This window comes from Poecilia formosa, unplaced genomic scaffold (genome assembly GCF_000485575.1).
Source record: "Poecilia formosa unplaced genomic scaffold, Poecilia_formosa-5.1.2 Scaffold30, whole genome shotgun sequence".
NCBI lineage: Eukaryota > Metazoa > Chordata > Actinopteri > Cyprinodontiformes > Poeciliidae > Poecilia > Poecilia formosa.
Window position 1 is genome coordinate 1,553,638 of NW_006799969.1, and position 27,817 is coordinate 1,581,454.

General features: G+C 41.4%; 2 protein-coding genes across 4 annotated transcripts; both read right to left on the reverse strand.

Annotated features, from left to right (window-relative positions):
* Positions 1-72: 72 nt before the first annotated feature.
* Positions 73-21,316, reverse strand: pak6 (p21 (RAC1) activated kinase 6). 3 transcript variants are annotated; one of them, XM_007549182.2, is made up of 9 exons: positions 20,827-21,316; positions 10,132-10,379; positions 7,431-8,093; positions 6,117-6,650; positions 4,569-4,702; positions 2,616-2,742; positions 2,398-2,523; positions 2,191-2,325; positions 73-1,549 (listed from the first exon to the last, which is right to left on the reverse strand). In XM_007549182.2, exons 2-9 carry the CDS (start codon positions 10,333-10,335, stop codon positions 1,382-1,384), a joined length of 2,091 nt encoding a protein of 696 aa, XP_007549244.1. In that variant the 5' UTR covers positions 10,336-10,379; positions 20,827-21,316; the 3' UTR covers positions 73-1,381. The 3 variants fall into 3 exon arrangements, with proteins under 3 accessions (XP_007549244.1, XP_007549243.1, XP_016525554.1); XM_007549181.2 differs by lacking the exon at positions 20,827-21,316 and adding an exon at positions 11,741-12,013; XM_016670068.1 differs by lacking the exon at positions 20,827-21,316 and having other exon boundaries at positions 7,431-8,095; positions 10,133-10,204.
* Positions 21,317-24,412: 3,096 nt separating this feature from the next.
* Positions 24,413-27,364, reverse strand: LOC103136084 (mitotic checkpoint serine/threonine-protein kinase BUB1 beta-like). Its single transcript, XM_016670070.1, has 8 exons — positions 27,176-27,364; positions 27,036-27,095; positions 26,799-26,943; positions 26,506-26,702; positions 26,255-26,418; positions 25,988-26,181; positions 25,778-25,878; positions 24,413-25,210 (listed from the first exon to the last, which is right to left on the reverse strand). Exons 1-8 carry the CDS (start codon positions 27,316-27,318, stop codon positions 24,919-24,921), a joined length of 1,296 nt encoding a protein of 431 aa, XP_016525556.1. The 5' UTR covers positions 27,319-27,364; the 3' UTR covers positions 24,413-24,918.
* Between the last annotated feature and the right edge of the window lie 453 nt (positions 27,365-27,817).

Here is a 27,817-nt window from a genome sequence, read left to right on the forward strand (position 1 = left end):
AAACTCTTGTACTTTTGTCCCATTCACTTGTATTTTTCTTCTCGTACACAAAAGAGTAAATCGAGTTGCATTTATGGTTCAGTACGCGTCATTTATTGATTTATACAAAATTAAAATGCATTGCTCTCTTTGCCACACAGGAATAGAAATACATGAAACTAGTGTATCCGTGTGGGATTACAAAGACTATGTGCAAAGTGTTTTCTGGGCAGGAGGGTGTCCTGCAGCACTACATGCCAGGCCTGTGTGCTTTGTCTAGGCAAACAAATGCAAAAACAGTCCCTCATATTCACACACACGTGTGCACACGCACACACACACACGCACGCCCACGCGCACACACATCATATTCAGGATCACTGCACACATCTTGTGGTTTTTCTTTTTTCGTCACATCTGTCACAGTACAAAGAGGGTTGTGTCAACAATGACGTTGCGTAACACACACCTGCTCCTTCACGCATACATACACTACACTCACGTTTTATGAAATAAAAGTAAGATTCAAACTTATCAGTGTTAAAGACCCTAATATTCAGGATTTCTATTTACATTGTTAATGTGTCTGAGTATGTTTTGAGTCCATATTTATTAATTATGTAACCATATTTGCAATTTCACATCATACAAACAACAAACATCTTTTTTTCTTTTTCTTTGTTTTTTTTTTTGTTTTTTTTTTTAGAAATAAATAAATATGTAAAAGTGGAGTAAAAGAGGAGAGTGGTGCTGGGGTTTTTCCCTCCCAGTAGTCCAATAGTAGCAGCTGGGCTTTTATTTACCCATTTATTATGCTAATATAGGAGAATTGTCTTTCTCATCCCCAGTACATATTCAAGCATTCACATCAGGCCAGGTGTGCCTCCATTTGGCCATGCAAAGAGTGTATCGTTGTCCAATTTCCTCAACAGAATGGATGTGCAGAGGTGCCTTTATCCTGTCACAATGAGCTACTGAGGTTTGAGCCTAATGAGTTTGCACAGCTTGCATTAATGCCCACTAAAAACACCACGAAGGGATTTTAGAGTACCACTTATTTGGAATATGTGTGAAGGACAGATTTCGGCTGTCAGTGCATCAGGCTGCATAGCGTGTTAATCCACACCGAAAGTTGCAGGAAGCCAATTGAGTTGAGAGGTGAGGACTTGCATGCTGCCTTTAGCTCGCTCCTAAAGTGCTTCTCACATGCCCGAGACCATGCCGCGTTTGACAAACTATGTGGCCACCATGACGGCGGCAGCAGAATGCTGCCTGGGTCTGCTTCTGGGGGGAACGTCGGCCCCGTAAGGAGAGCTGGGTCCCGGCGCTAGTCCTCTTCTGGAGTCGTACAGTACAGGGCAGGCTGAAGTTGGCCCATTTGGGGACTTGGAGCTGAAATGGGTCAGCAGCGAGACATGCGTTTCCGATACTGTTCCACCAACGGGACCAGGCACTGAGGTGAACCGCTCTGCAGCAGGAAGGGGTGCTCCAGCAAGTCGGTGGCGCTAGCCCGCTCCAGAGGGTCACGGGTCAGCATGCGATCCAAGAAGTCTTTGAGAACTGGAGAGATCTGGATTGGATAGAAAGATAAAGAATGATAATGACTCTACCAGAATGTGATGGCATGCTGTTGTTGGAGATATGACATGTAAAATATGCGGCACATTAGCCCTGGGAGACCGGCATTTTATCTCCAGCTGCATGTTATAGATTATTGTCCTGCTAAATGGGGAACCTTGATCCAGGTCTCAGGTTTGCTGCAAGATCTAGCAGGTTTTCTTCCAACATCGATCAACTCTGCACTATTTGTTCCCTGTCCTTGCTGAGGAAAAGCATCCTGCAGCACAATGCTGCCACCACCATGGCGCATTAAAGAATATGTGCAGATCATTGTCCACCAAATATTGTGCTTTGCATTTGGGCCAATGAAACTGACCAGAGAATATTTTTCTTAAATGGAAAGATTAAAGAAGGTTTATTGTCATTTGCAAATATTTTGAATCATCTCTGATGTCTACCAAACTGGAGACTGAATGAAAGATGTACTAAAATTCAGAAAGCCTGGAAAAAATCTGATCAAGATTCATTTAAAAGAAAAGACGTAAAGCATGAAGAAAGTAGGACTGGTTTTAAATGTATCAACTGTACCTGTGTATCTGAAGTATTAATCTTTAAGTAAACAACAACCTCCATGTAAGTCTCTTCAAATACCTGGCTGACATTTCGAACGGTTGGAGCCGGCTCGTCTCTAAGCCTCTTCATTGCTGCTACGGGCGTTTCACTGAAGTATGGGGGCTCTCCGTCGACCATCTCCACTACCATGATACCCATCGACCACACATCAACCTGGTGGGCGCAAAAGCGAATAGTGTAAAAGCTCTGACAGCACAGGTTCATCGTCAGTGGTTTTCTCCTCACCTCTGTGCCATATGGTGATTTGGATATGACCTCAGGAGCCATCCAATAAGGTGTCCCTACTAGAGACTTCCTCTTAGGGATGTCCTTACTGATCTGGGCACAGAAACCGAAGTCTGACAGCTTCACCTGGGGAGAGCCCAACAAAATTACACATTTACAAAACCGAGAAACCAAAAGGAAGGGGACAGGCGGGAGGTGGGGATGAGTATGTGCCATACCCGTCCATCTAATGTGAGTAGGATCGAGTCACTCTTGATGTCTCTGTGAATGACGCCCTGTGAATGGAGATAAGCCAGGGCTTGGAGAACAGCTTCACACACTGTGGCAATCTGCTCCTCACTCAGTCTGCAGGACGACAAGTTTTACACACATCGAGACTGACTTTACATGGGCATTTCACGCGTTCCCATTACCAGCTACAACAGCCCGAGAGAGCTGAAAATTTATGAATCAGTGTGCGTTAAAAGCAACGATAAAAGGTGCAAGGTTCAGAAAAACAACTCCCACACAAGCAGAATGACGAATGAACATGCTTCTTCCTCATTGGATATAGTCTGGCTTGGATATTTCACAAGGGCAACATAAACATTTCCAGAGTCTGCAATGGTATTTGTGCACCTGGACGTTTTGCACATTTGATCCAAAAATGTATGTATTTGGCTGGAATTTTGGGTGATGGACCAACATGTGTATCACATAAAGTCAAACAGGAATAAAATATGTTTTTTAATATTTTTTTTATGGAAACAAAAGGCCCTAAAGTATTTATAATTTGATTTTAGTCCTCTTTACTATGATAGCCCTGAATAAATGGGGCACAGCCAATTCTAAAGCAGCTGTTCTGTGAAGGCCTCAGTAGTTTGTTAGAGAGCACTAGGGAACAAACAGGATCATGAAGACTAAGATATACATCAGACTTGTCAGGGATAAAGTTATGGGGGAGATTAAAGCAGGGTTAGATTATGAAACAGTTTCCCAAGCTTTAAAATTTTCTGAATTCTGCACAACTGTCTGAAAATTAGAAGAGTTCCTTGAGCATGGCCATTCACCTGAACTGACATGAAGAGAAAAGTGAACGATTATCAGCCATAAAGGACCAGCTATAGGAGGTGAAACACTAGTGGACATCACCCTTGATACACCAGAGAAACTTGGTGGTGGCAGCATTATCCTGAGAGGCTCTTGTCTTCTGAATGGACAGGGAGGATAGTGAAAGTCGATGGGAAGCTAGTTCAACTTCAAGTAGAACAAGGCTTCAAGTATACAGAAGAGGATATATCAAAAGCTTAAGTCAAGGCCTAAAATCAAATCAAAATCTGTGGCAAGACAAAAAACTGACACTGAAATATACTCTCCATCAAATCTAATTGAACCCGAGGTATTGTACATAGACATACTCTAAGAGAGCTAAAGCTTTAATTACAAATCCACATCACACTTTTCTGATTCTTTTTTGTAAAATTCTGTTTTCACAACACAATCATACACCACAATCTCCCAATAAAATATAAAATACATCCCTGTTTGGGTTTGTGATTGGAGTGAAATTGTTAAGAGTGTGAATACGTTTGCAAAGCCTCTTCATATAGCAATATATGAGAAAGTCAGGAACCCAGAAGATACCAGCTTCTTATCCAACGACAACAAAGTATTATACTTCATTCTTCTAATGTGTAGCAATTGAAGAAAAAACACACTCTTCTTTTTAATTGCTCTGCCAATACACCTACTCGACCTGGTGTCAGATTTTATGTCATGTGACCTGAGGGAAGAAAAAAAACGCATGTCCTTATTAAACTGAACTAATCCAGGGTTCATCACCTGAAATGAAAAAAAGAAAGACTACTGCTCAAAACACATTAACTTTCACAATTTAATTTCCTGGTGTGTGGGTGTTATAATATAAAAGGAGTAACAGATGTCTCAAATGTCTACCTAGAACAGACTGAAGATGGTATTTAAAAATTAAAAATGCTTTACTATCTTTTTTTTTTCTCCAGAGGGAGCGGAGAGCACACTGAAAGGCAATAGACATGCTGTTTGGATGAACACCGATTACTCTCCAGTTAATACTACACCGCCCCCTTGTGGCTGTTCATGTCACTGACTATGAGTTGTAAAGCGGAACCCAAAGTTTTGCTGCTTTATTTTATTTTATTTTTTTTTTGTACCTGGTTTCAGACACGATGTTGGTCAGGGCTCCTCCTTGCAGGTACTCCATGATGACCCACAGCTCCTCCTCCACGAGGGCAGACTTGAACATCTCCACCACGTTCTTGTGCTGATAGTCCCTCATGATCACCACCTGCAGCGAAAATATATGTCATAAAGCTATAAACCATTATGTTCGCTTTTATTTTTGTGGCATAAAGACCTTGGTGCCCAGCAATTCTGAGTTAGTCCAGTAAATGGTTTGGGGTACATGAATGAAATAGTTCAATGAAAGTGGTCAACATCAAAAATGCTGCAGGCTCTTTGCCCGATCTGATTTCCCTATCTCTCAAATGACAAATGTTTTATATAATATTATGATTGTTTCTTGTCCTCCACTTGCTGACTTCCCTTATTTGAGTAAATCTACAGACTTAACCAAACATAAGTGAAGTAACAGGTAGTATTTCAGAGAAAAACTTTGGGCAGTGGTAAGTCAAAAGAACCATTGATCAAAAATAATTTTTAAGCATTACAAAAATGACAGTGCTTTAGAGAAATTCATGAGGAGAGTCTCATTGTGATTTCCTGTGAGTATAAAATACAGTGCCATGCGTCTTAGTACTTTGAACTTTGTCCCAGTTTGTCATGTTGCAATACAAACCTCAGAAAATTTTATCATAATTTTTTTTATGTTGTCTAGCTCCCGTTTTTCCAGAACTACCTTTCACTGTCATGTCTTTTTGAGTATGTTTCTACTAACTTTTCACCCTTTGGTCTAAATAGAGCTCAGTCAGATTGGATGGAGATGATCAGTGAACATCAATATATGCTTTGATTAACACCATTGGCTGCATGCTTGTTCCTTGTCGTAGCTCAAGACTTTTGAAACTCCTAGTAGATTTTCTTGTGGAATTGTCCTGTCTTTAGCTCTGTCATTAGTTTGTTAACTTTGACAAGCTTCCCAGTTCCTGCTGATGGTGCAGCCTTAGTTTTCCTCCACATATTACACCCTGCATGTCTGTCGGCATAAAAGTTCAATCAAGGTCTCAGTTGACCCCCCAGTGTTACTATGGCCCTGCTGGCTGCTTTTGTGGTTAATGTTTTCCTTGCTTAGTCTCTCAGATTAGGTAAACAAGCCTCGTCTCCTAGGCTTGCACTTATGCCATACTTCCATTTTCAGATTAAGGACAGTGCTCTGTTTGAAGTTTGGCATATTATCTATAATCCCTCCTATATCTTCACAACTTTATCCCTGACACTTATGGTGTGCTCTGTGTACAAGTAGTATATAGGCTCTATATACTAATTCTTAAGGTAATTGCTTACGTTGGACTTTACATATTGGTTTCAGACTAGGTCTATTTTAATAATAGACTTTTATTGGTAAAATACTTTGAAATTACATCCTTCCCCTTTCTCTTTACAATTATGCACCACTTTGGGTCTGTCATGTAAGAAACACTTGTTGAAATTTGGCTTGTAACATGACAAAATGTGAAAAGGTTTAAGGTATCAATGCCTGTACATGTAGATCCCCCTTGTGAGATCTATCTTGATCTCTGTACCTCATTAAAGAGCAGCTCCCTCCTCTGCTGCCGCCGCAGGTCCATCATCTTCACAGCAACTTGTCTTCCAGTGTGCTTTTCTGTAGCAATACACACCACCCCTGTGGAGCCCTCCCCGATCTTCACAAAGTTCTCCAGATAAGTCCGTGGGTCGCCCTTATCCACCACCATCTGCAGGGCTGCTTTGAACTGTTCATGCGTCACCTTGGGAGGGTCAGGGGGCGGTCGAGGTGCAGGATGCTGAGGCGGTCTGAAAGCAGGGGAGCAGGTTCCTGGAGGACTGGTGGCTAATGAGCCCGTGGGTGAAGGTCGAGGTTGAGATGGGCTGTCCTGCCGGGGGTAAGAGGGGTTCGGGCATCCTGAGTGCCTGAGGAAGGGGTCTGGTACACCAGGCCGCAGCCCCATATTGGGAGACAAGCCTAGTGTGTAGCTTGCCGAGGAGCGCACCATACGCTGAGGTCTAATGCCTCCTACAAGAGGACTGCTGGTGCCGGTCGGCAGGAAACTGGAGTGGTATCTCACCGACGACTCGGCCTGCATGACAAGAGAAGAGAGGCAGCTGAAAGGGTGTTGGCCGCCTGCCGGGGAATCACTGTCCACTTTAAACCTGGATGTAAATCAGGCCCGCCATTTTCACTGTGCATCCACTTCACCGATATTAATCATGTTAAGATGCTACAATATGGCTTTAAGAGTCTCAAGGAGAACACGGCAGTATTTACAACCTCACAAGCACTTAAGTCCACATTTAATTTCTTAACACTGGACTCAATAAAATACCCAAAGTCATAATCATATTTAGTAAAAGGGGCTAAGTCACAGGTGTTTTTGACATGGGCATTTCTGAGATCTCAACCTCTTCATCTTCTGTATGCAAATGCAAATACATGAAAAAAGCGGTAGAGTTTCAAAATTTGTGATGATTCCTGAGTGCTTATCTTTTTAGTTGAGAAATTATGCATACTTGACTTCATGAGTCATTTAGAAAAAAAGAAAAACACAGGATATTTGAATTTTTTCTTTTGCTGTTTTTTTTAAAAGCAGCCAATGAAAATATCTATAAAAAAAATATTGTTTATAGTCCGTATATCAAATAACGGGCTTATTCAGCCCGTTATTTGATATACGGGCTGAATAAGCTAGCTGGTTAAAGTTCTACAAATTAACCATTAAAATGGCTCTTTTTAACTCAAGAAAAACATCTTAATACATTCGGGCCACATGCATAATATTCTGATATATACTCAGCATCAAAAATATGCATAAATTATGTGATCCATGAATAATTTATAGTCTTTGCAAAGATGTGCTTACTTTTAGGTCATAGGAGGAGAATGGCCTCCCTGGGCTGTTCTGTGCGTGCATGTACATGGGTAGATTGGGTCGGAGCTCCAGTCCGATGTTCCCTTGATCGTCGTGGAGCTGCTGGAGAGCCACAGCAGGGCTGTAAAAACATGCTACAGGTCTCTGATTTGGTGGCATTCCTCTGGGAAGCTGGAAATCTCTTTTCCATATCAGTCTTTCCTGAGGACTTCCCAGCTCTCCGCTCAGATACGGTCCATGACTTGGTGCTGGGATGTTCTGAGGTGGAGGAGGCTGTGAGGGCCCCTCCACTGTGCCGACACCGACCTCATAGGTCGACTTGGCTTTTGGCAAGATTCCATTGGGCTGCAGAGTGATGCTCTTCTTCATCCCCAGGTAGGGGGTGTTGGTTTCACTGTGAATGTTCCTGCCCTTGTCCCTCCAGTGATCCTGAGCCTCATCCATGTCGTCCTCGTCGTCCTGGGTCAGGCCCTCGTACTGGTAACCATCCCCTTCGTTTACCTCTCCCAGCCTTCCCAGGGACTGGGCCCTCTTCCTGGCCGAGGGGCTGCTCTTCCGCAAAGAGTTGGAGCTGGTCACGGACAGGCGGCTCATGTCGTTGATCATGGCAGAGATGTATTCTCCGTGACCGACCATGCTCCCGCGCACAATGGTCTGGAAGAGAAAAGGTAGTTATCTTCATCACAATCTGCACGACATGATTACATTACCGAGAGATTTCAGAGCAAAAGCGATGATAAAAGTGGCATAATAATTGCTCTGAGGCAAGTTAAATTTAGACGTGGGAATGTGTAAAGGACATCTCTGTCATTTTTCAAAGACAGTGACTTTAGTTTCTTTCCCTGGTGGTTTATTCTTGACAGTCTGCTGACAAATATAGCAAGCAGAGAAACAGATTTTACAGCAGCTCCTCCTGTATTTAGAAAATGCATTCACACCTATTTTACGTTTTCGCATATTGTCCTATTAATACATATAAACAGAAATGGATTTTGGGAAGAGACCAGTACAAAGTAGTGCATAATTATGAAGTGCAAGAAAAATTATTCACAGTTTTCAATATTTTGTATGAGTAAAAATCAGGTTGCACACTTAAAATCAGCACCCTGAGCCATGCACTTTTCATTTTCAAATCATGGATTTACCAGAGAGGTGTTCCCATCTTTTGATATTGTTTTAACCTCCCTTACCTTTAAACTTTTCCACAAGAGCTGGATTTATCCTGTGATTTAAATACATTGAGAAATGTTTACTGATTAGGATATTTCTAAAAGAAACTGATAGCACTGAATTTTATTCAGGGGTATTAGCGTTGTAAAGAAAATATGGGAAACATACATAATTTTCATCCTCACTCCTCAGTTATGCACAGCAGTTATGCACTACGTTCAATACATTCAATAAAGTCAAACTAGTGTCATTGTGCATTGCACTGTGTTTTGATAAATGAGAGGTTACTGCTCTAATTCTTCGTAAAGAGGTTGGTAGTTGGTAGGCTTGCAAAGGGCCCAAACTTGCTTCAACATAAAATCATCAGGCAAACATCAGCTGGTTTGCCAGAAACATGCATACAGTGTGCATGGTGGCTTGATAGTCAGTTTCATAGCAGAGTCATGTTCAGTCTACAGTCAGTCAACAGCTTCTCCTGTTTCTCTGGCTCAAAGCTATTATATTCACACAGATGGGGTAGAGTAGAGGTTAGTCCTCATCTCACCTTTTGTAGAGTCTCTATCATAGGATAATTGCCTTGGTGAGCTATTATAATTTTTCATATATATTTACTATTAAAACATGGGGGTTCAGTATCCACCTCTGTTCTGCTGTTCAACTGCAACCAGCTGACTTCATGAGTTACCTAATTAGTGGACAAATTCCAACTGTGCGTATTTGAATATCAGTATAAATTCAGCTGTTCTGGCAGCGGTGTGTTAGAGAACAATAGAGAATAGTTTATGAAACATTGTGCAAACTTATTTAAGAGACTAGGATTCTTTACCTTCACCTTAGGTACTGCTTTGTGGTGAACTCAGACAAAGCTACTTTAATTTGTGGTTTGTGTTGTTTACAGGATTCCTCATTAGACGGGGTCTCGCGTTGATATCGGTGAGGAAGGTAAAAAAAAACAAAAAACAAAACTACAAGTCCGACCCAAACGCTGACACAGTGGTTCTCATGTTGCACAGCACTAATCGCCGCCACATCGCAGTGCTTTTTATTTTTTAGGAGGCCCAGAAAACTATCAACCCAAACACTTTGTGAAGCACAGAAATCCTGAGATTTGCAGACTGGATCACTCACAGACATTTCCATTTGCAGTACCTGCACTTTTTTATCCCTTCTTTATTTGATGACGTTTGTGGGAAAGCACCTTATACTGTTATTAATTGCCTGCATGCGGTAATAAATCTTGTGTTCCCCCATGAGGATCTCAACATTGTGGAGCCAGCGTACGCAGCAGGGTCATTAGCGCAGCCTTGTGATAGAGAAGGAAGGGAAGGGGAGCAGTCATTCCACGTTGTCATCAGAGTATTATGGGATTGTCTGAGACAGCAGAATACCTCTGCAGCGCAGAAAATACTCTCCCGCAGTGATGCAGCTAGCAACAGAACTCCATAATGAACAACATTTGTGCGGATAAAACAGTGAAAAGTCGATTAAAATAAACTTTGCTGAAAGTGAAGGTGTGGCATACCTTTTTTGGCCTCAGCTCCACCTCTGTGATCCGAGAGGGGTCCACCATAGGTCTGGGCCTCCGCAGGTTTTCTATCAGGCTTTGCCATTGCGTCGGCAGGCCCACGAAGCAGCCCCGCTTGGCATCGAAAGAGGTGTGAACACGGTGCTCGAAGTTTTTTGGCGCTGATATCTCAGGCCTCTTCTTTTTCTTCTTGCGGAACATCCTCAGGTCCAAGAGAGAGGCAGCCTGCCTGCTTCAGTATGTCCCTGAAGAGAAAGAAGCAATAAGTAGTGAAGAAACTACTCAGCTGTGTGCAGGTAGCACACCATCAAATAACTGTAATCTTGTCCTTTGAATATAAGCAAATATCTCCAACCTGTATGGCTCAAAACATGTTTCCACTCCCCTTTATTCTCAGTTTTCTGCTCAGGTGTATTCAAATAAAATCTCCACCACATGGAGTTAATTCAAATGGCTCCTCTGCTCCTCTGTCCTGTGGACGTCTTGCATGTGAGACATGTGAATGTCCTACATTCCCATTGCCTTAAAGGCTGTCACAAGCTTTGTAGAGTGAAAACAGCTCCAGGGAGAGTGGATGGATTTGTGAGCACATGTTTAATGAAGGATATCTGGTCAATTAGGGCTTATTCGTTCTCCCTGCCCTTTTGCAGACGAACACGCGGCCGGGCTGGCCGGTGCCCACAGGCTTTCGGTGCATTAAGGAGGCAACACACAAGCTTACACTCAGTCACACACACATGTGCTTATACAAATACAATCATACTATATAAGGATATCTTTAAACTCCTCTTTAAGCCTTTCATATCCTATCCTAATTAGTAGCTCGTGTTGCCCTTGATTGCGGTGAGGTAGCCAGTTAATCTGTGGATGAGCATGCTGAGCAGCTAACTCAGGTTTGCTGTGTGTTCAGCTTTATTTTCTTTTTAAATGGAGGGAACTAATTCAATTACATTACAACACATTTCCAAAGCTTTGCAGCTGTACAGGGAGATAATTACTCATGCTTTAGTCCTATGTAAATATTAATGCTGTCTTATGCAGATCATACTGTAGAGGACGTCCCAGCCAGCGATGCAGGCAGATGTCCTCTGCAGACTATTGGCTGGAAAAATCCCTTCTTTAACAGATTTAGCAATACTTATGAAACATTTTCTCTTGATTTCAGTTTATGCTTTCTCTGAATATTTTAGCTATAAACTTAAAGGGGCTAGTAAATACTGTCCAGACAATAAAGTTATGAGCTTCAGTGTTGGGAAGAAAAAACAAACCACACAGATGAATAACAGTATTTGCTCGTCACTGACAGCTGCATCTCAATAAATAAGAATTAGCAACAAAAGGTTATTGCAAAAGAGTCCGGCAGCTCAGTGCTGTCTCCAGTCATACTGATGGTGAGAAAAAGTGTTCACTGACAACATGGACAACTGCAGCTTCGAGAGGTTTTTGAAGCAGAACTCAAATTCCGAGAGTTTGAGGGAGACCCATAAGATGTGCATTGCAGCTGACATCAGTGCTTCAACAGCCAACACAAACAGATGTATTCATGTCATGGGATACGACTGTTGCATTCCTTAAGCCCCTCCTGAACCAGAGACAATGATCTTACCTGGACAATGGAAAAAAGAAAAGAACTGTTGCTCAGAGGTCCGAAGCCCTTCTTTAAAATTGCTTGCACCTCACAGAAGATCTCAGAAGTACCGTCAAATCTTATTAAAGATGGAGTATTAAAAATGATATACACCCTGCAAAATAATCCATGGAAGACTCTGTGTACATTACAGCTGTCAAAGCCATGCTGACCAGTTTTTCGCATGTTTCCACTAGTATAGCTTACTTCCAGTCAGTAGACTAGAAGTAATGTAATGTATTGTACTAGCACCGTATTTCCCGCACTATAAGACGCACCTAAAAACCTTCAATTTACCAGTTTATAATCCGGTGCGCCTTATAAATGAACCAATATTGAACCATAACAGGTCTAGAAACTACGGTAAACAGCCGCCGACTTCATTTTCGCCCGTAGAAGAAGAAGCGCGCGGTGCATGCTGGGATAGTTGTCAGAACGCTGGTTTGTTAATAAAGTTTGACTGACCTATCTACCTACCGACCGTCCGTAATCAGGTCGTCTGCAGGTCATTTAGCACCACGTTCTCCACGAACATGCTGTGCGCTAACGGAGAAGGGTGACCATCGTCCGGCCACGCCCCGGCCCAGTCGCGGAAGGCTCTCCTGGCCGACCGGAGTCGGACTGTTTTGTTGATATTCACTTTAGTGCAGCTCCATCTAGTGAATGCATAGCGTAACTCCAGCCTCTACTGTAGTGTCTATTCTATGCGCCTTATATATGAAAAAAGTTTTAAAATAGGCCATTCATTGAAGGTGCGCATTATAATCCGGTGCGCCTTACAGTGAGGAAAATACGGCCTTTGATTCAAGTTTATGATGTTTTAGTTCACTTTTGTGACTCCTGATGTTCCTGGGAAATGCATCAGACTTTACTGAAGTCAACATCAAAAGGCCATCAGAAGTATCTAACTTTAAATCACTTCTGTCTGCAATCACCGTTGCATCAAACTATGAAATATTTAGAAGTCAACAAGAACAATAACTATCCCTCCTGCGTAACAGAATCAGTCCAGCACAATAACCTTGTGTCAACATGACCTGGAGACAAGAACTTATTCTATGTCCATGTAGAATTTAACCAGCAATAATGTGGCAAAAACAGAGGCCTTCAAGGTGCCCTGAGTTTATCTGATAATCTCCCACCATGCACTGTGAAGTGGTGGGAGCTGAGAAAATGAGTTTTGCAACCCTCTGTGACCCAGCAGGCAATCACTCTCGCCAGCCTTTCCTCCCTCCGCCTCCATCCCTGAGACCGGCATGGCTCTAAACGATATCAACGCTGCCTGTTAGGAGATGCGCCGGTGACTAACCCGCGCCACTCGGCCTGCCACGTCGCAATGAGGTCAGGCCCACCGGTCACATTAGCTCAGTGCAGGAAGGGGGTTCTTGGAAGTACGTGTCCCTCTCCAAGGATAATTCAATCACTCGACTAATATGCTAAGTGTTGCATAAATGTATCACTCTCTCCTTGCTTACATACCGTGGCGCTGGGAAAGACCCTAATCCTATCTGACAGGGACATTATGGTGGAGGGAGAGAACATTTGGGACTGAAATTACAGACAGACCTGAAAGTATCCTACAGCCACAAACAGTTGTGGCCCTTTTCACAGTAACAAGCTGCAAAACTGAAAATTACTTTATCTCATCTGCAAAGAAGCATCAAGCCATCTTCTTAAAATTTATGTAGATTAATCATCTGTATATATGTGATGAACATGACAAACATAATTTAATGATTGCGAGCAAACAGTTCACTGTTTACCTCTTTGACCATAAAACTTTGCTGTTTGGAGTCTCCAAGTAGACAGCTGCACATTACCAATGACGAGTGGATATAAGCACTGCAGATAGCTGTTCAGATTTTGGCAGTGACCTAACTGATATTTACAGTTTTACATTCATGAATTGCCCTAAAAGCCGATCAATCGTGATTTACTTGAGAGTGAAATGCAGCGCAAAGTCTTTCCTTGCCAGCAAAAATGATGACACAGAAGCAAATGGGGGATGGGGGCTTTATGGTCCCTCACCAAGTAATCATCAGTTCAAACTGGAAGCGAATCGGGCACAATCAAAGTGTCTAATCTCTGAAAAGTGAGTAGAAACCTAACAACCTAGGGAACGGACTCACACATACACACATTTATTGCCAACAGGGCAAAATCACTCCAAAAGTTGATGCACTTATTGATTTACAAGGTTTAATCACATGCAGCTAGCCTTATTATGACCTCTCAGACTCTGCTGAGCCCATGATGGTCTTGATAACAGTTTCCTATTGATTTCCAAGGTAATGTGTATGCGCAGGGGCAAATGTACACGGAGCACGATCTGGTTTTCTGGTCACATCTCCTCTAAAACTGCTGGGACTTGACCCTATGCCTCAGTGGCTTGTCTTGGAGCAATCAAAGTGTAGAGGCAATAGTCAGCTGGCTGCTGTCAGGGATGTGAAGAGCCAGAGAGGATGAGGTCATTCCAAAAATGTTGCTATGTTTTCGGATTGTTTTCGGATTCAAAACTTTGAAACAAAAAATGAGAAATAGAGAAATATCTTGTGGGATGAGGAAATTACCATCTTGCATCCTTGCTTGCAACCCTGAAAATACCATCGCAACTGTGAAGTTGTGGGGTGTTTTGAGCCATGAGAAATAGCTGCCATCACAAGGAAATAACAGAATGAGGAAACAAAAGAGACAAGATCTCAATAAATCAGACAGGAAGTTTAAGTTTGACCCAAATGGATGCTTTCAAATGATCAAAGCGCCAAAGCATATCGACAAATTAGGATCAAAGAGGCTTTAATGAAACAAAGCAAAAGTTTTGAAGTCACCATTACAAATTCATAATTTCAGTTCCACAGATAATTTTTTGGCAGACCTGGAAAAGTGTGCTCTATTGTGAGGTTGTCTACAAATCTGACTCGGGTACGGCAGTTCTGTGAAGGAGGAATGGGCCAAAATTCAAGCAATTATTGTGAGAAGTATGCTGAATAATGGTTAAAGATATGACCTATTTCATACAGTTTTAAAGTCAAATGTAAGGAATTGTATGAAATGGACTGAAGGTAGTGTGGAAAAAAAACTGACATATGAGAGGAAATACAGAGTGACAAGGGTTGCCTTTTTATTCAAACAATTGATTCCAACTCTACTTGAAAAGAGCAAAACTTAATTAAACAAAATGTGTTTTAAAAAAACCCATAACCTATTGAAATTATGGAGAAAAACATGCAGCCAGACAATTCTCCTCTCCAGAGTGTCATTACTTAATCCCATCCCAATCTCAGAACTCAGAGGAGGACACAGTCACAACCTTACCCGGGACTGGATGGAGCTTCTTCATCCAGAACAGCAGTTTGGCCTTTCATGCCATGCAGAAATTCAGTCATGCAATCCATATGCTTCCTGCTTACATCACGACAAAAGAGCAGGGGGCACACTTGCTTTCCTCTCATGTTCAAATCACCCTGAGCGGGAGTTGTGGTTGAGTGGGAGGGGATTGAGAGATAAGAGAGATATTGGATTTGCTCGACGTTAGTGCTCCCAGCTCACTTGAATGATTTTTTTTTTTTTTCCCCACTCCCTATTTGCCCTGATTTCTGCTTTTATTTCCCTCATGCTGGCATGCGTGTAGAGAAATGCAGTGATTGTGCAGGTGACTGTGCTTGCGGGCTTGGTATTTTTGGTTTGGTTTTTCAGTGATCTAATTTTAGTACTGATCGCCCCTCCGCCCCCCCTCCCTCCTCTCCAGCATCAGACACGTGTTTATTTTGTGCAGGATTCATGTCAAATAGTGAGGTGAGGGTGGGCGACGGTGGGAGATGAGGTAATCCTCTTTTTTGTTTCTCTAAATGCATCTATAAGAATAATCCAGCTGCTATAGCGACTCACAGAAGGTTGCAGCTACAGTATTTCGCAGGAAAAGTCCTGAACTGCTGGTTTTGGACTGTGTGATGCAGTGTGGAGGACTCTTCTATCAGCTTCATTACAATGACCGTTTTACCCTTTGAGTGTAATACGCCTGCCTCTAAAGGAGAGGATTGGGGGTGGGGGGAATGCAGGGAGGTCTTCAATGGTCATCTCTTTCTTGAGCTTTCTAATGCACACAGATTCATGTGAGGATATAAAAAGGTACAGAATGCAGGACGTGACCGGACAAGGCAATGGGACTGTTTTATGATTTACGTCTCATTTCTCTTTGAAGTCTCCTCTAGAGAGACATGGGATGACTGTTGAAGGACGGCAGACTGCTAGTGATGAAATACACTCCATTCAGCGACATAAAATAACATGATGCCGCCATTTATATTTCATGTTAGTGGGCTGATGCTGCATGTCGTGCATGACAAAGTGCGAGGAATATGTGAAATGCTGGAGAATGGCATGCATTCTCTAACTTGCGTGGCTCAGGGGAAAGCAGGTCTAGGCATTTCGGTTAGGCACTGAACTTTGATCTTTGTTGTCCAGCAAACACCCACTGACACCCTCCAGAAGGAGGATGCATCATGGAAGCTCTCTGCTAAAGACGCTGGCTGTTCACAAAGCTCTGCATCTGAACATTTAGTGAATGGAAAGTTGAGTGGGAGGAAAAAGAATGGCAGAAAAAGGCACTAGCAAGACTTGAGAACTGTCTATACTGCAAATACTACTCACACCTGATTTAAAAACCATTTTATCCCTTTGGCTGAATGACTGAAAACCTGACCTGACCGGAAGTCCAGATGAGCAGTAGAAGAGAGGAAACCTGTTATTAAAGTCACCTGGGTTTCTCCAACACCTCAAGATACCCACAGACTGACCATCTCCATGGCACAACACATTAATTCAGAAATGTATCTCAAAGGAGCCTTGACCAGGTTTTGAGTGAATATATCTACATATAAATGCATGTTGATTTTTCCTAAGAACAAATATGGCTTAATATTTAATGTCTCCACAAGATGTCCATGATATTCTTCTGTCCCTTTGTGCCAACCAGAGGCTCAACTCTTCTTGAGTAATTCTCATTTTCTTAAACAGAGCAATTTATGGAATGGAGCAGTTTAAGGAATTTAAATGAGAAAAGGCAAGCAGTACACAACCAAATGACAAAGAAAAAAACAAACAAAAGCAAATCCTCCTGTGCAATTTTTGTGCAGATATTGCAAAAAAACACATCAAAGAACCCCTAAAACCTGTCTTTTCATGATTACCTTTACATCTGAACACAGTGCTCAGTTTAAGTGTGGCTCTTGAATGGAAGCAAAGTCGTGTTTTCCACAGATATAGATTTACTTTTGGTGTTGAAAACAACTTTAGGACAAGCCCCACTAGCTGCTTCTTTGACTCGTCCAATTTTATCAAATGACTAAATGACTGGATTTCATCTCCCTCCAATATTTGTGTCCTCTTATAATTAACTAACAAAGTGTGAGTTTTATTGTGTTTGTTCATACAAACCATGCAGAAATAGGAAAGGTCAAATGAAACGGAAAAGAGGGAAATTCTGGCGATATTTGGCTGGAGTTCAGTTTGGCTTTCCAAGTAAGTAGGACGAGTCGGAACCCCCTTTGTTATGGTTGAAAAAACACAGTAATGCTTGGAGGTGAGAGGGGAGGAGGAGGGCGCGAGGATTCCACATGTAGAAGCTGTGGAATGACAAGCCTTTATACTAAGGTGTGAAGTTGGAGTGGGAGTGATTTAGGTGTGCTTTTCTCCCAAAATATTTCCCATTTTTGTCTATTTTTCTCCCGTGAAAAAAGTTAAAAAATAAAAAATAAAAAAAAACTGTCACAAAAAATTTACATCACCCAAATTGGACTTGTATAACTGTCATTTTTTCGAATTAACAAATGACAGCCTGAGGATTGGAAAAATTTTGTAAACTCCAACATTTCTGTCCAACTCACACAGTTTTTCTGTTCCTATTGACAAGAGTAAGAGGAATGGCATAATGAAAAAAGCCAGTTGTTTGAAATCTTCCTTTTGTATCAGTGTATACCCTCCTTTCGAGGATATAACCATTTTTATCAGCTCCTCTGCAGTAAACAGGCCACAGGGGGGGAAAAAAGGGGAGATTTCAGGACAATACAGAGGCATCCACACAGAGTGCATACATCATTCTGTCATCTGACATAATGGGACTGATTCGCCAAGATGAGGATATGGACAAGAAAACATGTTTGCTCCTCTCTGCAGCGAACACTGTGGACATAAATGGGCTGTGAAAGCAGCAGCTCCCATCTCAGCAACACTTTTAGTGTCACAGGGTGTTTGTAAGATCTTCTTTGGATGCTGAGAAATTACAAAACAAAATACACTGCTAAATCAGTTCTCCATGTAAAGTAATAACATATACACCACAGCACAGACCCACACTCTTTGACTGAAAATGCTCTTGGCTCGTAGTCGTGTTTTGAACGGTTAACGCTGTGTTGATAGAGATGTATGATCACTCCGGACCAATAGCACGAGCTCCTCTCTTCTCTCCGGGGTCTAATTTATTGATGCACTGGGACTTGGTGCAAGCTTTACTGTACGTGCAGGAGATGTTAAAAGCTTTGATTTATGTTTTAGTATTATTATTATTATTTTATTTTATTTTTTTTCAGCTAAGGCTTCAGCCAGTCTCTCCAAGGGATGAAGCTGGGAGCACTTTTTAAGCTTTATGGCATCAATCTGCACCAAGGCTGCTACCCTCCTCTGTTGAACATCATGGGTGCTAATTTAACCCAAAGAGGAAAGTTAAATCATGCAGGACTAATTTGGGCTAACGGCATTCTTTTTTTTTCTTTTTTTTAATCCCAGTTGTATCATGACCGGTGGTGATGTTAGGCTGCTTGTGCTCCTTGTCAAGAAACTGACAGAAACATTTTTGAAAAACATCTTAAGCGCTGCAAGTCCTCTTCCTATCCCTTCCGGTCATGTCAGTGTCCCGCTTCAAGCGCAGCAGTTTGCTTTGCCTGTCTTTTTTACTGTGGGCCACATGGAAAATAAAGCAAAAGGAGAAGTGTGACGCAACCCTGCCAAGAAAATCAGAGGATGCTGGAGAGTTCACACCACCCTCAGAGGCAGATGCAAAGTTGTGTGCAGGCATGCAACAGGCCTTCTTTGTCTCCTCCTCTACCCTCTCCCCTTCTCCTTCTTGCATATCAATGAGACACCTGAGACACAACTGCACAGCTTTTACTTCAAGTTTCATCATCACCAGAAATGGCAAAACCCAGTCGCTCAATTTGATCTCTATGTCACAAAGAAAATCCTGCCTTATGTTTCTGGGTTTGTGCATAGAAAGATGACAGGCAGGGTTATAAACCTTTACAGCACATATATTGCCTTGAATAGGAGCTATGTGCCTTGAACTATTACGTCGCATTACGACCACAACCATCATTGTGATGGGATTTTATGGGCTAAACCAAAACAAAGTGAAGTCTAAGAATGAATTGGAATAAAAACATTATATTCTTTCCTGCATTTTATTTTATTTTTTTTACATTTTTTATCCTGATTACCCTAAATCCAATTGAAGTAAAATACACTTAACTCATACCTATAGTCCAGCTCTTTGTAATTTAATTTCAGTATAAATTCATCTGTTCTTTGAAGACCTCTGGGATTCCTAAGAGAACAGTAGGGAACAAAGAGCATCATGAAGACCGAAACACAACAGGCAGATCTGTGGAAAATAGGGCCTATAGAGGCTTAAAGCACAGTAAGAATACAAAACTCAAGCTTGGGACATCTTACTGAACCATGATCATGTGAAAGTGAAAAAAAAACATAACATGGCCAACTTCTTAAATTGGGTAGGGGGAGCATTAATCAGAGAAGCAGCCAAGAAGCCCATGGTAGCTCTGGAGGACCTGCAGAGATCCTGTCATCTGATGGCAGGATGGATTTTAGTTGTGCATGCAACAAATCTAATCTTTATGGAAGAGTTAAAAGGAAACTCTTTTAACTATTCTATAGTTGTGAAGATTTCCTGTTTACTCATCAATTTTGCTTGATGCCTACATATAAAAAATGCCGTATTCGGTGGAAAGCTTGCAGTAAATTTTTTGACAATAATAAGTATTGACTCAGGGATGGTGAATAAAATTGCAAACCACACTTTTCAGATTTGCATTTGTAAAAAGTTTTTTTTTTTTTTTTTAATGACTAGTTTCCATTGCACTGAAGTTTGTGATTGTTATGAGACAAAATATGAAATGTTCCAGCATCGGTGTGAACTTCTTTGAAGGTCCAAGAGTAACTTGAGGCTGTGACTGTCAGGAAGAGTGAGTGGCCTGTGTGGGTCCCGGAGCTCTGGACTGAAACTAAAAATCCATACTCTTCCTTAAAACATCTTAGCCTTAGATTGATTTCTGCTCAACACTTAGCATCTAATAAAGACACTGATAGAGAGACTCTGCTACTTTCTGCAGCACTGAAAACTGCTCTTGTTTCTCCAGTCTGCATTCGAACAAAGCACAGCTCAAACATTGCCTCCCACGTTTATGCAAGCTCTTGTACAACAGGTTTGCTAAATGTTCTGAACACATGTAACACGTCCGCTTCCTTTTCTGCTCCAGGTTTCAGAAAGTCACCGATTTTTCTAGAGAAGCTTAAGCCGTAAAGTTCAGGTACGCTCAGAAATCCATCCCACTGTGCTACATCCTAATTCCTTGAGTTAGAGGCTGAGAGCAGAGGGAGAAGGAGAAAGAGGATGTTGGGGTTTTGAGGAGGAGGGGTGAGCAGAAGGTGAAGGCTCCTCTTTTAGATCCATCACTGGATGCATCAAACAACCTCCTCAGTCGTCCTCCTTTTTTTCCCCTCCATGCCCATCTGCACCTGGCTGCGATACATTCTGCTCACAGCCTCTCCACCTCCGTCTCAGTCTCCCTCCACCACGGCTGATGCTTCAGCGATGCCATCCATGCACAAGCTTGCTCCTTCTCAATGACGTTAACCCTCATTTCCCATTTTCTCCCTCCCCCTCCTCTCGCTTACCACCTTTACCCCCTTGTTGTGGGGAGACAGGGTAACCAGCTCTCTGGAGGGGATAAATTGTCAGAGAACAAAAAGGGAAATCACTCATTTCTTCTTACCTTGCTGTCCAGCAAAGAAGAGAGCCTCACTCCTCCAGGAAGGATTGGAAGCACGATTATGCACTTGCTCCCTTACATCCACACTCATATGCACACACACAGCAGATCCATCCTTCTTTCTCCCTCACTCACACACACAGCGACGAGGAAGGACTGGCTCTCAAGCCAGAACGCGCTGCAGGCTGCCGCTTGCCTGGGAAAGCCTGATGCGTTCCTCCCTCCAGGCAGAAGCACACGTTGCCATCTCAAAGGCTCTTTGTTGGGGCTGATTCATCTCCGGCTCCCTGGCTGAGTGCTGCGCCGTGCGCCGGCGGTTCCTCCCGGGGACGCTGCACAAAGCTGGGACAAAGCCATGGTAGAGAAAAAGGCAGCGTCCGTGAGGAGAGAATATCACGGCCCCATCATGAAGCTCCTTCCATCCATCCTCCCTCCTCCTCCTTTTCTTCTTTTGCTCTCCCTCTCAAGCTTGCTGGCTTTCTACACACACCCTCCCACCTCCCTCTCTCTTTATCACTTCCCTCCTTCTTTCCCTCCTCCCACTCCCTCATTGGTCTGCAAAAGAACTGATAGCTCTGTTTGTGTGTGTGCGTGTGTGTGCGTGTGTGTGTGTGTATTTTTGGTTTCCGGTAACAGTGAGGAAAGGAGAGAGCTCTTCTACACCTCATCACCTGGGATACCTTTCGTCCTTCTCCCCCACCCTTCCATCTCCGTCCCTCTGTCCCCTTCACACGTAACATGAGTGACATGAGAACAAGAGGGTGATGCTTTCACCCAGTAAGCTGCTGTTCATTTCAATGCATTATCCCTAGGATGGCAGGGTCAGGGGATGGCAGATGGCATCGGAGTCAAATGTTTCGGATGCATGTGATTGGCCAAACCTCCTTCCATCATTAAAATAACTTACAGCTTCTTGTATTTCCAATGTTCCCAAGTGGATAAAAACACAACAGACTGCCAAAGTCCTATACATACAATTGTCTCTGAAGTAAAACATTCTTTCTTGCTTGCTTTTTCTCCACGATTAATTCCTGAATAATTTATACAGGAGCAAGAACAAGCCTCAAAGCAGGAGAATGTATTAGGGTCAAGTCATGCAGAAACTGCCTTCAAGACTGAATCGGATTTGGGTCATACATGTAGTGCGTGGCATTTTGATATTAAGGGGCCCTGTAAAGGAAGTAAAATAAGGATGGTTCTCCTTGGGAATGGAAAAGTCAGCTGAGAAAGCCTACAGTGCAGCAATCTGCATAACAATGACAGATTTGCCTCTGGGGGGTACGAGAGTCTCCGTCGCTCTGTCTCTCTTACCCCTAATGTGTCAACTATGTTGCCACAGAGACGTACCTTACAAAATTATTTAACACTCTCGAACCAGTTCGGTGTTGAGCAATGTCAAGACCACAAAACATCAATGTATTTTACTGGGACCAACACAAATTGCACATGAGGAAGACGTTGTTGAAAGCAAAGCTACATTAGGTCTTATTTGCTGTTTTGCCACAAACCTTAAGGGACACAGCAAGCATATAGAAGAAGGTGCACTGATCAAAACCGAACTTTTGGCTTGCATTCAAAACTCTTATAGGTGGAAAACTAACACTGTACATCACCATGAACATCCATGGTGCAACATGGTGGTAGCAGCCTTATTAGCTGGGGATGCTTTTCTTCAACAGTGTCAAATATGTATATGTTGGAGGAGAATGTGTAAAAAGCTGTGGTGGAGGTTCACCTTCTAAACAGGCAAAAGAATAGAGTGAATAAATAGAAAATTCCTTTTTGGGGAAATTTAAGTGCATCAGCAGCAAAGTGACAGACAAAAAAAAAATCAGATTTTAAAAGATTGCACAGAGCTACAATGAAATTCTTTAGACCTAATCTTATTTATGTGCTACAATGAACCTGAGAATCTTTATTAAAAGAAATAAGCAAAAATGTATTGAAAACGGAGAGTCTGAACATAGATGCATGACACACATTTGTTTGTTTAAACATATAATTTTTCTGTCACATCATTATGTAAACTCTCAATAAAATATGCAAAACTATGAATACTTTTGCAACCAAGTAAAAAAAATTTTGGTGGATTTTTAAAAAATTAAAAATAACTTTCCAGCAGCATCTGAATGTGTGTGAATATTCACACATGTTAATAGAGTGTACTCAAATTATTCAGGTCAGATGCAGCAGAATAAAGAAAGACATTGTCACTAAAAATACTCCTGACCATGCAGAGGTATTTAATATACTTACCTTATTAGCTCCAGGAAACAGTGACCTAATTTGGATAAACAGAATAATAATGCTAGTCTTAAATATAATTATCATTAAAATGAAACCTGAAAACTGCCCTAGGAATGCTTTAAATATTCGCATTTAAATCCACTCTATTTTTTAGGAGAAATGTATAAGGATGACCCTAACCTTCTCATTCCTTGTGTCAACCTTATTTTGTCTTTCGATTCTATTAACTACTTAGGCGAATCCTAAAGGTATTGAGAATCAGATTAAAGGGGGGGAACTATAACTCATCTATTTCCTTCATAATTATGCACATTTTTGTATTTGTCAGATTATTCCAATAACATACACTGAAGTTTGTAGTTATGACAAAATGTCAGAATATTTTAGCAAGGCTTGTTTATCTAATATGGAAAGTGTGAGGTTGTGTTTCTCCCCTTAGTGTGAATTATGTATCATTATATTTTTATATGAGCTAGAATGACATCTCTTCAAAATAAACTGAAATTAGCCAAGAAGCCCAACAGAATTGAGTTTTACCTGTAAGCCTAATTTTAATTAAAAGCTCCCAGCTTGTTCTAAAAACAATGTTATGCATCTCTAATGTGAACCAATGAACATGTTTCACGCAACAACTGATATTATGTATAAAAAAAATAAATCTTAATGTGGATGTTTTGCCCAATGTAATCTTCTGAATCTTAGATTATAGGATAAAAGTAATTCACACCACAGCGATAATCTAAAATAATAAAAAATAAAAAAAAACAGCCGCCATACAACCTAGGATCTCACAGCACATAAAAGTTGTAATTTACAAGCACATTTATGAGCTATGAGTTGTTGTAAATTATTAAATTTCTAGTGAAACTTCATATTTTAAAACATATGCAAATTATACAACAATTTGCTTTCATGAAACAATTTTGATCATGATCTATTGCTGGAACTTCAACTGTTTTTCCCCAATCAAGATCAGATCAAAAGATCCAAGTCAATGGCTTGAACTTTTCAATTTTCTAGTAAATTGTGTATGCAATAATAAATAAATAAACTTCACAGACACGCTGGGAAAGTTGCCAAAACATGGCCAGCTTTTTGGGCATCTTGTATTCATGTAGTTCACACAGGAAGATGTTGAGTATCTTCACGTCACTCAAAGAAAATAAATTATATATCGTTAGTTAGCGACGACGTATTCACTACTCATTTTATCATAATCTAGTGAGATGGTAGTCAATAATAGTAAAACATGCAATTACACATGAGAAGGATTATGTATCTAACGTTTCTTAACTGTCTTGATGAACGGCCATTTTGTTCATCTGAAAGCATCAGGGATTTAGCTTTAAACTGCCAAAGAGTCTTTACTATTTCAGCAACACAAACTTACGCATGAGGTTTCAAACAAGGGATTTTAATCTAAAACTGAGTGTCATAGAAAAAAGTACTAATAAAACCACTAAGAAATACTGAAATGGACAAAAAAAAATTATCCGCACATATCAAGGTCACTGCTCTAAAGAGCAGAGAAAAACTTATGTGGAGCATTTCCATATTTATAAAGAAGAGCATGAGGGAAAAAAAGCAGAAAAACGTAGTAGTTTTCAAGAGGCAGGACACCTGAACGTCAAAACGACTTTCCGTTTGTCTTTTAACCGTAATATTTAGTCTACATTTTCTTGTGCAGGATTTTGACAAACCCTACACATCTTAAGTGAGCTGCTTTGAAATTAAAAGTATTTTAAAAAGCCTCTTCAATACAAAACAATATTAACAGGAACACAAACTATACATGAGCAACTACAACATGATAGAGAAATTTTTGCCAAATTTTTTAAGGCGCAAGTGTCACTTCGCAGGATCGGCAGCAGCTTCACAGTCGTCTCCTCCTCTGGCTTCCTGGGACTTTTGTGCCATCTTTTTGAAGAAGTGTTCAGCTCGCAGTTCCTCGAAGCAGAATTCGGTGGCGCCGCTGAGCAGCAGCTCTTTACAGTACATGCTCCGCTCCTGCAGTTTTCCTTCTTCTGCCTCCTTATGCTGCTGCTGGTGCTCTTGCAGTCTTTTCAGGGGAGTTTCTTCTTTACTCGGCTTCCGCGCTGAAAGAACGGAGTTCACTGTCGGGTTTATCTTGCACGGTGTCCTGAAGGAGAGGAAAGACATTAATATTTATTTTACAGTGATCTCGAAAATAAACTAGAGTCGGAAATTGTTAAACAAGGAATTAACTATTAAAAATGTTTAGTGTGAATAAATAATTAAAGAACTAAGATTTTGATCATCACATTCTTGTAATTTACATTAAAGATTTAGGAGTGAAACACTTCAGCAAACCTTTATGTAGATTCTGGGATGATATCCAAATGAAATGAAAAATTTACTTTCATCTGAAAGGAGGTGTATGGAGTACAGCAGTAGCTTGGAAAGAAGGAACGGAACAGTGGTAGCCGATGTCCTAGATAAATCTGTGTGGTGGCTTTTGAAGCATCGACTCCAACTGCTGTGTATCTAATGACATTTTACCACACCTTTTCCTTCCACTTAACTTTTCATGTATATGCTTAGACAAAGCATTCTGTAAACATGCAGCCATCCACTCTTTTTTTTCCTTTCCTATTTTAAATGTAAATTATCTCCAATTACCAATATTATTTCTCACGTTGATCTATAGCATGTTCTTATCCCAAATATGATTCCTGGAGGAACTCACATTGTTGGAGGCTGGTCAGACTCCTCAACAAATGGTTGGAAGGTGGGTTTTGGAGGTGGTGGAGGCATGACTGCATGTCCAAATTTTGTTTTCTGGGGCATCTATGACATTTATAAGCAAGAGAAAAATAAAGATTTTCTTTAGTAGACATCAATATGCAAATTTGCGTGAGGAAAGAAAAAAAAAAAAAAAAGACATGTTTTTTCATACCTTTACATCACACCATTTCTCTGGCTTCTGCTCGTTTTCTTTTGCCCTTGACGTGGGAGGAGCCATCCAGGATTCCAGCGAAGGTTCTGATGGACCCGCAGTTTCAGCTTTGTTCTCATCGAAAATCACCAGCTTACTGTTTGAGACGTTGCCAAGGACCGGGTCACCGCGTGACGGCAGGCCTCCGCCAATACCTGCCCGGGGAACGCATCAAAAATAAGGAATGCAATAACGGTAGGGATAACATCAGCTAGAAATTTCACTTACTTCTGATTGCCGACCCAGTCCTGTTGACAGGAGCAATGGCCTTCTTCTTCCCTCTATGTTTGAGGTCGGCTAGTGAAACTCTTTCAGGTTGTTTTGGCTCCTCGTCACTGCTGTCATTTTCCAATTTTAATAATGCCTGTCGGGACACACGAGCCTGCAGAGCCCTGGGAATGACCATTCAAATGTTGTAATTCTAACAGAACGGAGGAAGTTAAACTGAGAGGTGTGATCATAATTAAACAGATCTTTACTTGTGAAACTGAAGAAGCTTGTCATGTGGCTCAGCAAACTTCTTGAATGCCTCTTGATAGACGAGATCTGCTTTTCGATAACTGCCCTGATTCTCGTACTCCTCTGACCAAGCTATGTAGAGCGCCGCCTGTGTCACTCCAATTCCTTGTGCTTGCATATATCTGTAGATATCGAGGGGCTCTGAGCAGTTCTCTGCCTGGTGACATACAACACAAACATTTGGCAAATTTTACTACCACAAAGTTTGTTTATCAGAATACCTAAATGAATCCAAAGTTAAAAGAGTACATACAAATTTGATCCAGAGATCAACATAGCGAGGGTCATTGTGATACATCTTTTCATCTGTAAATCTGGTCACAGCCCGCTCCAACAATGTTGCAAGGTTGCTTTCTTTGCCACCCTGAGGAAAGGTTTGTTCTGTCCACTTAATATACCTGTTAAACCACACAATGATGTCAACAGAGGTTTTGAGATAGAAAGGCAATATGTACAAAAACCTGTCGCTCATGCTGTATAATTTACTTACCTATCCCAAACACTTAGTGGATCCTCTCCTTCATACATTCGAAGTTCAGACTCAAACATCCTGAAGAAACAGAACAAACTATAAAACCAGAGTTTGATCATTTTCCACTTCAAATCTAAAGTTAGAGAGATGATTCCTACTGTTTCTGCTGGTTGATTGCAGAGGTGGGTCCTTCTTCTCGTTGGCTAAGGGCTTGATGTAACACCGATATATCTCTGCCGCGCCTCAGCGGCTGAATGTTTTCTTTGCTGAGCTCCCAATCTACATCTCCTCCTTCTGCCATTGTTGACAAAGTCTAGATCGCTACACAAAGACACATATTATAGCAGCTTATTAAGATGTTCTTATGATTACTAGAAGTTCAAACTTGCAGTGATGCAGGTGTTATTTTCCCATGATACACATTTACATTTGTTTTCAGAGCCAACATGACATACCCATTATACTATACTAAAAAACTTCAAATCACCTAAAGTCATGGTGAAATAAAGTACCTCCTTTAGTTTAAATTCACATCCAGGGATTTTAGGTCATAGTTTCTTGTTTAATGCAACCTACCAGTGAGTTTCAAACCCGACAACACCATCATACAAAGGCTGGTTCATCCCGAAGACCAAACACCCAAGCTAAAGCTAGGCGGGGCTGCGTATGCGGAGTATTGCAACAAGGTTTACACTGACATCTGCAACAACTGCATACCGCAGTGAAGTTAGTTTCCAGTTGGATATTCGAGCTCCGGGGAGTAAGCGGCGTTTAGCTCAAGGTTGATCCGATTTATGAAT

What these genes read in the sequence shown, in the direction of transcription:
- pak6 (XM_007549182.2), bottom strand. Translation starts at nt 10,335, where the DNA reads ATGTTCCGCAAGAAGAAAAAGAAGAGGCCTGAGATATCAGCGCCAAAA. An exon ending in TGGAGCTGAGGCCAAAAAAG is followed by an intron (nt 8,094 to 10,131) that starts GTATGCCACACC and finishes TTTCTCTTCCAG; the next exon opens with ACCATTGTGCGCGGGAGCAT. An exon ending in TCTCCTCCTATGACCTAAAA is followed by an intron (nt 6,651 to 7,430) that starts GTAAGCACATCT and finishes CTTGTCATGCAG; the next exon opens with GCCGAGTCGTCGGTGAGATA.
- LOC103136084 (XM_016670070.1), bottom strand. Translation starts at nt 27,318, where the DNA reads ATGGCAGAAGGAGGAGATGTAGATTGGGAGCTCAGCAAAGAAAACATT. An exon ending in TTGATCTCTGGATCAAATTT is followed by an intron (nt 26,703 to 26,798) that starts GTATGTACTCTT and finishes GTATGTCACCAG; the next exon opens with GCAGAGAACTGCTCAGAGCC. An exon ending in AGAAATGGTGTGATGTAAAG is followed by an intron (nt 25,879 to 25,987) that starts GTATGAAAAAAC and finishes TAAATGTCATAG; the next exon opens with ATGCCCCAGAAAACAAAATT.